At 38.1% G+C, this 12,293-nt stretch overlaps 1 protein-coding gene across 3 annotated transcripts in view; it reads right to left on the minus strand.

Annotated features, from left to right (window-relative positions):
- The window catches only part of LOC111339398 (uncharacterized), an 8,293-nt gene extending 875 nt beyond the window's left edge, over positions 1-7,418 (minus strand). The window contains exons 1-3 of one of the 3 annotated variants that reach the window (XR_015989285.1): positions 1,890-5,057; positions 1,310-1,466; positions 1-690 (exon numbers count right to left, since the gene is read on the minus strand). The exon at positions 1-690 is cut by the window's left edge and continues 875 nt beyond it. Coding sequence is in view for 2 of the 3 variants with exons in the window: in XM_088726756.1 (XP_088582882.1) it covers positions 6,459-7,418 (960 nt within the window). In the remaining variant the exon portion in view is untranslated. Of the gene's footprint in view, positions 691-1,309; positions 1,467-1,889; positions 5,058-6,229 lie in introns of those variants that run through there. The other 2 variants (XM_088726756.1, XM_088726755.1) reach the window with 2 other exon arrangements.
- Between the last annotated feature and the right edge of the window lie 4,875 nt (positions 7,419-12,293).

The following is a 12,293-nucleotide window of genomic DNA, read 5'->3' on the forward strand; positions in this document are numbered from 1 at the left end:
TGCCTGACTCTCCTTACCAATTGCTGCACCTTCCACACTCTAGCCATTTGCCCATACCCATGCCCTGCGCTATATGCCTGACTCCCATTGCCAATTGCTGCACCTCCCACTCCAGCCACTTGCCCACACCCAGCATCGACATTCACACCAGCCATCTGCCCATGACCCGCACCACCTGCCTGACTCTCCTTACCAATTGCTGCACCTTCCACACTCTAGCCATTTGCCCATACCCTGCGCTATATGCCTGACTCCCATTGCCAATTGCTGCACCTCCCACACCAGCCATTTGTCCACACCCAGCACCAACACCCACACTGGCCAACTGCCCATGCCCCACACCACCTGCCTGACACCCATCTAGTCCCCCAGTCTGATCTGCTGGATTCTCTGTGCTACCATTCCCACCTTCTGGTGCGATACCAGTACAAATTACGGACATTGTATCATTTCCAAAACTGACAGTAACTAATGGATCGTCAGGGTCATCATCCATGGTATTATCACTACCATGAACGTCTACACAGAAAAATAACGTTTACAGTATTTTGATGCATTGCTTTTATCCAACCCCACAAATTTTAGCCCAGCACCAGGTGTGCCATAAGTATCTACAGATGTACCAGTACCATGTTTACTGAAGTACAAAACAACAACATCCCAACCATGATGTTGATATAAAACATTTGCCTGAAAAACAACCAAGATGAAATATTCTCATTAGCATTTCTGAATATATATCACATTGCAGCAAATAAAATAAGGTCATAGGAAGTAAAATAGAGAGTTACAAGCCAGGAATTTACACTTGAGGTGCTTTTTAATGCTCTATCATTTTCATTTTCATCATCACCATTAAGGTATTTTTTAATATTGTTGTTGTTGTTGTTGCTGTTGTTATTATTATTATTATTATTATTATTATTATTATTATCATAATTATTATTATTATTAAATGTTCATCATTGTTGTCATCATTGCTAATATCAGGCCTCAAAATATATGAATGCTGGTAAGCCAAATCTAAAAGCACCAACAAATAAGTACTCAGTGCAGCAACACTTGTCAAGTAAATATGTATATAGGGATTTAAATATAAAACCTTTCACTAATTCTGAAATTCATTTAATGAGAACAAAAAATGGGCCAATGGCAGCTTTGAGCAGAGGCCAAAATGAAAATGCATATAACTGTTACTTGTTTGAGTGTGGAAAAGTTATAATATAGCAACTTTAAGTGGACTTATTTGAACTCTGACTGTTATCATAAGGATTGTTATCATTTATTAAATGCAGTATTTATTTATTACCCGATACTTCAACAGCTTCCCTTGTTGGGTGACGTGTTTTATTTTTTTGTGCCACTTTTTCCCAGTCAAATGGTTTGATTTGGAATGCTGCCCCTCATCCTTCAATCTTGCAACTTTTGGATGCATTGTAATTCATGCCACCACACATGCTACATTTCTGTAATATAATAATAAAATAACAAAAATTTCTATTAATTTTCACATTGCTGCTTTAAATTAAGTACAGGTGTACTATAAAACTAATTTTCTGTTCATGTGGCATTGAATCCTGCTATCTTGCCGCTCTTAGGCCAGAGTGCAAATGTGATCAGTAAATGTTGATAGAATGTTATAATTAAGTACAGTTAAAGGTAGTTAAAGGTAAGTTTAAAACAGATCAATTAATAATTGATCTGCTTTAATAATATTTGGCAGAGAAAATTACATTTAAGGGATTCAATTGCAATATTTTTGGCCTAATAACAGACACTGTAGCCATATTCAATAGTGAAGGCTTGTGAAAGTTCTACAAAAAATGGTTTCTCAGAAAACATTAAAAAAAGGTTTTTTAAAAAAACTTTGAACAAATTATCATTATTACCAAGGCTGTGTTCTTGCAGCACCCGGTGGCCCCTGGTGCCTTACTTTTGCTCTTGGGCAACTCAGAAATTTTAGTTTTTCCATGCAAAGCATATGCTGAGCACCCTGGATTACACAGTTTCAGAACACTGGGTTCCATTCAATTTTCCTTAGAGCACAGCCTTGATTACTATTATTATTATGGTGAGTTTTAACTGAATGAAAAGATAATTTTTATTTTTTCTTATTTTTATTTAAATTTAATTACTGCTAACACAAAATACAAACAAACACAAAATTGCATGGTAAAAAACAGCTGTGCAATTGCTCTTTTTAGGAATTAACATACAGTGTAATGAAAAGATAAATGATACAATTAAAAAGCATGTTTCTTAAAATAAAAACCTAAAGTGAAAATTATATACTATTAATGACATATATTTGGCTCATATATGACACAACATTGTCATTTACAATAGTCTACAGAATATTTCAATAAAATTGCATTTAGATACAGAAAGATTTGTCTTTCTAACAGGAATTTAACATATAATCAGATTACTCTTACCCTAGTTGTGACCATTTTAGTCACCCTACAGGAAGGCTATAATTTTGCAGTTATAGCAAATAAACTATAGATAATTTATAATAAATTTAGTATTCATTTGTGATCACAGGTGTAGCCTTTAAATACTCCACTCATAGGAACATAGAGTGCGAGTGTGTGAGTGATTGTGATCACAGGTGATTAATGAATAGTTACATTCAGCAAATACAAATTTTCACTCGGGCAACTTTAACTACATTTATTTAAATTATAGTTGACAATTATGGCCTCTTATTAAGAAAGAAAAATTAACTTACTATAGAAGGTTTGGTAATTAGGTGAGGATAACTTTGTCTGAGAAAATGTTACAGGGGTCAAGGAAAAGTGTCTGTTGTTCATTTAACAGGTGTCTGTATTAGGCAGGCAAATGTACATAAATGTTGTAGTTTTCGCCTAGAAAAACAAAATAGTTGAACATTTATTAAAACTGTCTTGTATCAAGGGCGGGGTTCAGCTGAAAAGGTGATTCGATATGATTATCTTAAAATATCCAAATTTAATATTACTATCATTTACATTTCCACAGTATTCAAAATCTATAAAGACCCCTTAATTACGTTATGAAGTGGGGGAGGGGAGGGGAGGGGAGGGGAGGGGAGTTAAACAGTTCTCACTCAAAAACAACATACTTCATTGAAATGTAAATTATTTTTTTAATAATCTATGAAACAAACAGAAATGAAAGCATTTAATCTAAATAACCATTTAAGCATTTAATCTGAATAACCTAAATAACCTTTAAATGTAAGCTAGATATTCATACCTTGAATGGTCTTTTAGTTGGCCTGAAAACCTCTTCAGAATTTAAATCAGAAATTAAAGAAAATTATGTACATGTGATGTTCCTAATCGTTTTCAAAAAAAGTTCCTTGCCATCTTCATATTGGTATATTAATTACTTTAAATACTGCCTGTAAAAGCACTCTATACAGTACTGGGAGCTTAAACCAGATTGGGCCTAAATGCAAAATCTGAAGTTAAAAACCCAACTAATGATTGCAATTTCCCGTTGCTGTCAATAATAATTATGGCAACAGCTAACAAACCTTGGAAAACAGAAAGAAGCAAAATAGATCGAAAACTACCAGTCACAACTGACAGATGTGACCTTTTGACCTGGTTGAAGTGAAGCTTTGTTTCCAGAGAGGTCTGCTAGCTAAGATAATTGTCAGTGGTGAAAAATGTAACCATTGTTTTAGGTCTGAATTTCAGAGTATGCAAAATATGTTATTGAAAACTGCAATATAAAGTGTAGCAGAGAACCCCTGTGTAATTTAAAGAGTTCCTCAAATTGCCTATATTCCAGATGGCCATGCAGTCTGCAAACCAAAAAAACTTCCATGAAGGAGGCATTGAAGGAATATTTCCTGGCACAACACAACATGTCAGATGGAGGTGACCTGCAAATCATTAGCATTATATCTAGGAGATAAGGAGTTGTGAGCAGTATTACTAAGCCACTTCAAGCTACCAAAACTGAGATTAATAGCTCATTTAATAGCTCATGAAATTTGGCCTGACTACAGAGCTCGTTACCAACCCATTATAACAAAGATTACTAAAGTTTCTGACCACATTTCAGACAATGAAAACAATGTAATATGAACCCTAGCAAATTTGTTGTAACCATTACCCAGCTAGTAAATAGAATAGAAATAACACAAAAAAATTACCATGTCATTGCAGGGATTTAATTTGGCCTTGTCTACCCTAATTGAGTTTTCATTGACGCATTTCTGTCTGACATTGTCCACACTAGTAGTGATACTTTTTTGTAGGTTAATTAAAATTAAACCAGGCATATTGGTTACTTTACGTTTTGGTTACATTATTGGTTACTTTACGTCACGTGGCGCAAAATCACAAGACAGTTATCATGCAATAACCCCTGTCTGTGTTGATATTTATCCTCCAATTTTTTCCATGAAAAAGAAACATAGTCAACACAAGAGTTCCAACTTTTCTGTTCTCCTATTTACATGGAAAGAAACCAAACTCGTTTTCTTTTTGCTTCCGTGAATCACGTGCATTCGCCATCAGATCACCACTGGCTTTTTTACTGTGTTTACTCGCAGTTTAATTGCGACGTGAAAATTAATGAGAGGGGTATAAAATAAATAAACTCCACTTTGGCTTGCTGGTATGTCAGCTGATAATGTTCTTGGCTGGGGGATTGCCCTCAAAATTTCATATTTGCCCTCGAAGCTTCGCTTCTCGGCCAAATATTCATTTTACGGACAATCTCTCAGCTGCGGACATTATCAGCCGACAAACCAGCAACCCGAATGGGTTTATTAACTAAATATATCCTATTCGATTTTATATCCATCACCCAATTTTATAGACAAGACAAAACAAACGAACAAAGTCAAATTTTCAGGTCCAACTTTTTTAATAAAATCTGTTTATCTTTTTAAACAGTGTTAAAAAGATACACCTACTCAGCCAACTGTCCATTCTTTAGTAATTTGAATATATCAACAAAGTTGAAATGGTAAATTGGCCACCGTTATGATTATAAAAGGTGACGTTTCGAGCGCTAGCCCTTCGTTGGAGCAAATAGAGGAATTGTGGGTTGTATGTGCTTTTAAAGGCAGAAAAAGGAGCTACGTGATTGGTGGGAACATGGCAACGAGAAAAATTTATTTGTGTTTTTCTCGTTGCCATGTTCCCACCAATCACGTAGCTCCTTTTACACGTAAGTACAAAATTTAATGGCTTTGCCATTTTCCACGTTAAAAAATGACGTCCAGAGTATTGAAAATAATTGGTTATATCAACTATGTTGAAATTGTAAATTGGCCACTGTAATGAGTAAAAAAGCTGACGTTTCGAGCGTTGGCCCTTCGTCATTCGCTCTGACAAAGGGCCAACGCTAGAAACATCAGCTTTTTTACTCGTCATAGTGGCCAATTTACAATTTCAACTTAGTTGATGTAACCAAATTACCTTGTTACCCCCACCAACCCAGCACCACAGTTTCTTTTGAAACTTTCAGCCTTTGTTGAAAATATTGGCAAAAATAGCCCTATCACTCATGCATCAGGGTGGAGAAAGATGGAAATTGCATTGATGAAAACAATATATTAGCTCATGGCCTTTTATTTAACTTTAAACCCCTTGCTATCAGTTGTAGGTGAAACAGTGCGAACTCAAATTGACAGCTTTCCCACGTGTGCAACTATTAGCGTACGAATGACGCCGAAGTATCGGCCGCGCTTAAAAGGAGATAGTATTCTATATATTTATAGAAAACATATGGACTACTGATCAAACAAAAATTTGAAAATATGTTTAAAGAATACAAAAGCCATAACGCTGACAACCTCAGTGGGTTCTGTCCTCGTGTACCGGTTCACAAGAGCCAATACAAAAGACCAAACAATACACAATAGCTAGCCGATAACTCCTAAACAAAGAAAGAACAATGGTAATTCCCTTGTGAACCGGTACACCAGGACAGAACCCCTCAGTGTCATTTTTACGGCGACTATTTTGGCGACCCCAGTCAAGAAGAAACCGGCAGATGAAACCGTCGACTGCAAGTTAAGCACTTGAGAATTTCATGTATTTCTCTAGCATTACCTGGGCACTCTAAACTTTCATTTTGTTGAGAACCTTTAAGCTGAATGTTAATTGAAAAATTGGAATGCTTGAAAAACATATGTATTATTCGCAATCACATACTCATAAATATTCACAAGCATCTTACGTCTGTATAATTCTTAACTTATACTAAAACAATGTTTACTTACCTTCCACAACAGCGGAGGCCATGAATCAAAATAATAGCCCGAAAAAAGCGAGAAAAGCGAAACACAAGTGACGGATTAGGGCACCTACGACAGCACCGAAGAAATCGAAATCACCCGGGAAAATCATCTCTCAATAGATCTGGTACCCAGGTTTCACTGACCTCACGGTCATCTCGATGTTGAATGATTATACTTCATTTTGTCACATTTGAGAAGTTATGATAATCCTTCATTCGGGAAGGAGATCGTGTTGCAATAGGACATGTGAGTCACCCGGATGAAGAAAGTCGATCCTTTGCGCCGCCAATCGCACGATGACCTTCGGTACAGCGGTCACCAAAGGAAGTGCGCCGGCGATAACCGCCCTGTACGTCTCATTCTGCCGACCGTATAACGGAATCAACACGTAAACAAGAACAAATGCGATGGGAATCCCAAAAACCAGTTGCGCTGCGAGTATAGAAGAAACCTCTAGGGTTTTTCTAAGTTTTCTACTTCGTTCCCCAGCCGTGTTTTTAGCAATTTCTCTTCCCACTATAACAGAGTTCATCAGAACCATGATAAGAAATAAAGCATTTAAAGGAAAAGACCTCCACGACTTCCCGTATAATCCAAAGACTTGAAGGTACAGCCTGTAACAGGTATCGAAGAATGCTCCCAGGAGATTAAGGATTAACAGATTGAGGCTCTTTACTAATGGCCATCCAAACATTGTTATTATCAGAAGAAATGACCACATCTGGATCACATATGCTTCCACTGTCTCGGCTGTCACGATAATGGCTTGAATATTACGTGATAGCGAGTTCCAGTGACCATGTAACTGTCCATCGTAGCAAAGATCAACGAAATTAAAATCCAAAACTATAATCAATAGCGCAAGCGAGCCGAGGGCTGAACCTCCAACAATTTGAATTAAAAACACACATTTAACGGCCTTCCAAAGCGACATCCATCTTGGCGGCCGAGATCTCTTCCAGCCCATCTTACTGTCGTCGTCTGGTGGTGGATTGTATTCTTGAAAAATCGTATCATTATCATCAAACTTTTTGAAATCCTCCAAAGGGTCTCTTGCCTGTATCAGTGGAGCATCTTCGTGAAGTGCTGGTCCCTGATATGACTGAATCACACCGGCAGTAAAGGTTTCCGTCACGTAGGCAAGTAAGCCTTCAAGCGTAAACGACGCCATGATAATAAGGGAAATCGGCGGATAAGGATGCCGAAACTTGATACTACGGGAGAATACGTTTCACTGACGTCATGACTTGTTCACCTCGAGAACTTAACACGATCTATTGAAGCTTGTCAACGGCAATGTGTTATGCGTTAATCTTTCGTATCCTTTAGCTGAGTGCCTTCGTCAAAGGGGAATAAGAAATTTTATGTTTTGGTCCACACTGCACGTTTTATATATTTCCCGCGTTAAAGCTGAAACGTTTCCACTAAAATACATGTCAGTGATATTCTATGAGGAAAGGATAAACTTAAAGTGAGGGTAAAGGATAAGAGGCTGATAGTTTCTAAAGAAACTGTTTGAGGCTGCGTCGGTGGGGGTAGCGAAATAATTTAAATACATCAACAAAGTTGAAATGGTAAATTGGCCACCGTTACGGTTACAAAAGCTGACGTTTCGAGCGTTAGCCCTTCGTTGGAGCTCCGACGAAGGGCTAACGCTCGAAACGTCAGCTTTTGTAATCGTAACGGTGGCCAATTTACCATTTCAACTTTGTTGATATATTCAAATTATAAAGGATATGAGGGACATGGGAGAGAGAAGGCAGGCAATGACAGGCCCAGAAACTTGCGACATTTGAATTTCTGAGTGAAAATACACTGCCCCTTGTCAAACAAGCATTTTAACATTAGAATTTCTCGCCGTTCACAGAACGCACCAGTTATATGACCTGAGTTATACAACATTAGTTACATGACGTGAGTTATATGACGTGACATATATGAAGGAAGATCATAAAACTGATCAAGAGATTAATCTCTTGGTAAGTTTTATGATGTATGGAATGCCAATGCAACGCAAACCAATGCAACGATGGCATTAATTCCAAAGAAAGCCAGTGCAAAGCCTTCTTTTCAGAGGAAGCACTTAGCCATCATGCGCTAGGGAGATAAGCCACCGCTGCATATTTTGAAAACAAGAAAGAAAAAACATGTCGTTAAGTTAACCCTTTGTCACTGAGGAAAACAGGAAAGAACTGGAGGAGCATTTCTATGCGATTTATTCATAATTTGAAAACCGATTGTGTAACAAAGGGTGATGAATGTAATAACGAGTGGTAGCGTAGCTTGTTTCTTACAAAAGAAGGCTGTGTCCTTTTTCCTCCTCCATGCCACCAAAAGGTAACCACTGGTCACAGGTTAGGTTTCACTGTCTGAGGAACAATTCGTTGCAATGAATCAGAAATCGACGATGACACCTAGTGCTACGTTCACAACCTCCGTGTACTCCCTGTTTTCTAGATGTGACGTTGAAGAAAAGCCGAGATGTAGAGTTGCACAACAGTGCAGCCAACAGAGGAGAACAGTTTTCGTCCCAAAAAAAACTAAGTTTTCCGATATGCATTAATTTAATGGCATGATCAAGATTGAGCTACACTTGGTCATGACATAATCAGCTATGTTTTTTATTAATTTTCAAATAATGTTCATCTTATTTCGTTGATCAAAAATCAAAGGTGCGACTGTTTATGGCTGGTTTCTTGTTCCATCTTCAACCAGGCGTAAATTAAAGTTCTGGTCGTTGAGACGCAACCTGCTAAAACGAAAAGCGTCTGTATCAAAATTATACACCCTGTACTGCGGGATAATTACTTTTTTATCAACAATGATGATTACAAAGATAATAGCAGAGCCCCTTTAACTCTATCAAAATACAATTACAACAGAACCAAAGTAAAACGCGCGTTTTGATTGGTCAATTCAGTGTCCATCATTTGCCTACAGGTGTACGTTGCTGACGTGAGCAAAGAAAAGACTAGTTTCCGTGCACTTGTTTTTATCTAGTCACGTAAGATTACAGTGTTAAATAAAAGGGAACTCTTTTGCTACAATGTATCAATGTTATGTTATTAAACAAATGGTAAACACCGCAGCGTACTCTATTGAGTTATGGATGCACTTGGGAGGTTTGCTAAGCACTCAAGAAGCTGGGGTCACCCTCGGCTATCGCCTCGAGCGACTCTTACGCTTCTTTCGTTGCTTAGCAATCCCCCGCGTGCATCCATGATTCATAGAGTATGCTGTGGTGTTTACCACTTGTTAAATAACCAGCTCAAGCGGAAACAATGAGCAAAAGCGCCATTGTGCCTATAAAGTTAAATTGAGGCGTTTTAGCCTATGAGAGATCAATGACTTCCTTTGAGTGAAGCACAGTATTCGTCAACACAAACAATGCAAAAGTAGTAAAAATAAAAGCAGCGAACACTGATGCTTTTTCCATGTCTTCTTCCAAACACACACTACAGCAACATTTAAGTAGGATATTTGCAACCAAAGCGAAAGTGAATTGAAAGCAAAATCGATGATAAGGGCAACGATCACACGTACAAAGACAGCGATACACGTGAAGCAAACGGTACCTGACTGTGGGACAAGTAATCTTTCAGTTTACCAAGAGCAACTGCTGCGATTAATGCTAAGGAACCTCCGAGGATCATCTGAATGTTGATATCTGCGACGAAACGCATGCTCCTTGCTGTGCGAAATTTATAAGGGGCATAACTGTGTCTAACCTGTCACGTTTCAGCTTTTTATTAACAAAGTAGCAAAAATAATCTCCACAACAATGCTTAAAGGTAAAACTTCCACGAGCACAAATGACGCACTAGGATGAAGAAAATCGAGTCTTTGCGCTACCAATCGTAAGATAACATTTGGTATAGCTGTCACAAGAGGGAAGGCACCAACCACAAAAGCTCTGTGTATATCTTCTGTGTTACGTTGGTACAGAGGTATCATCACATATTGCAATAGCATGGTCAGAGGAAGCCTTAAGGCAAACGGGGCTACCATTACCATGGCGACCCTCATGGTTTTCTTCTTTGTCTTGGATGTGATGGTTTCAGTATTCATTGCGATCTCTCTGCCGATCAGTAAACCGTTGATAAGCACAATCGTCAGAAATAAACCATGTAATGGAAAAATTCCTTATATTGCCATAAATACCACAAACCTGCATGCGGAGGAGTCTGTAGCAAGTGTCAAGAAAAGCGCCAAGTAAATTGAGGGTCAGCAAATTTAGTTTGTTGGCTAAGTGCCGTTCAAATGTCACAAGAGTTAGAGTGAATTGAAAGAGCTCTATGAAAAAGAATAAAGGCTGATAGTTTCTAAAGAAACTGTTTGGGGCTGTGTCGGTGGGGGTAACGAAATAATTTGAATATATCAACAACTTTGAAATGGTAAATTGGCCACCGTTACGATTATAAAAGGTATCAATGAACGCTTTTCATTCCACTAATTTATTCGTGTTTTTCTCGTTGCCATGTTCCCACCAATAAGGTAGCTCCATTTTCTGCCTTTAAAAGGACACACAACCCACAATTCCTATATTCGCTCCGACGAAGGGCTAACGCTCGAAACGTCAGCTTTTATAATCGTAACGGTGGCCATTTTAACCTTGTTGATATATTCAAATTATTCTATGAAAAAGACTCTGATGTTTGTCACTGTTACGAACACAGCCAGGGTTCTTCTGCTGGGAACCGATGTCCAGTTTGAAGAAAAAAAATAATGCCCTTCAAGGCAAAGACCGGAGGTTAATTCCAAAATAATTCAGTTAATATAGCAAGCGAACCGAGAGCAAGTCCACCTGGGATTTGTGTGTAAAATGCAACATTTTGTTGGTCGAGATTTCTTCCAAACCATTTTACTCTCGTCTCCTAGGGGTAAATCGTACTCCTGAAAAATCATGTCTTGCGAATTAAATCTTGTAAAGTTCCCTCAAAAGAACTTCTGGTTGGCTCAGCAGAGTGTCTTGGAAATCACCGTGAGCTCTGTAGGATTCGATCACCCTACTAGCGAGCATTTCAGAAAAATAAACCAACATGCCATCGAGCGAGAACTTCATCGCTCAGCATCTAAATTGCTAGAGCAGAATAGGCCACTCCGAAAGCAGATTTTCAGGATTTTTATTCGTGCACTGTGCATGAATAAAATAAAATAAAATAGAATAAAATAAAATCCTGACAGGTCACGAGTATGATGTGTTGTTTGTCTATCAAAGTATCAAACTGTCAAAGTACGGGATCACAACGTTTTCCCAACGATGGTCAATGGTTTGGACTCAATGTTAATCATATGATGCTCAAACACATAAAATCAAATGATTTCATAAGTCTTTTCCGCTTTGATACACCCTTTACTCAATGATCCTAAAACAGCAATTTTTTGGTCAAGAGAATGCAACTTTAAAAGTTTCAAATTTGAAACCCAGAGGACTAGTTTGAAAATTGATTTCAGATCTGAAAGCTTTGCAAGAAAAATTCAGTTTAATTCCATTTGTCTTCAATTTGACAAATGGTAAACACCACAGCGTACACTATTGAGTTATAGATGCACGCGGGAGGCTGCTAAGCACGAAAGAAGCGTAAGAGTCGCTCGAGGCGATAGCCGAGAGCGACTTTAGCTTCTTGAGTGCTTAGCAAACCTCCCAAGTGCATCCATAACTCAATAGTGTACGCTGTGGTGTTTACCATTTGTTTTATAACATAACATTGATACATTGTAGCTAAAGAGTTCCCTTTTATTTAACAAATCTTACGTGACCAGAAAAAACAAGCGCGCGCGGAAACATAGTCTTTGCATTTGCTCACGTCAGCAGCGTACACCCATGGGCAAACGGGGGACGCTAAATTGACCAATCAGAGCGCGCGCTTTACTTTGGTTATGTTATAATTGATGATTGAATGCTTTAAAAAGATAGGGAATATTATCCCAAAACGGCTTTTGATCAGAGAAATGTAGAAACCTGGATTGAAATTTAACCCTGGGTGAGCGCTAATCGGCCTTCAAACAACTGGGCCCTGAAGTATTTAATCCGGGTTATTCTTAC

Source organism: Stylophora pistillata, chromosome 7, assembly GCF_964205215.1.
Source record: "Stylophora pistillata chromosome 7, jaStyPist1.2, whole genome shotgun sequence".
NCBI lineage: Eukaryota > Metazoa > Cnidaria > Anthozoa > Scleractinia > Pocilloporidae > Stylophora > Stylophora pistillata.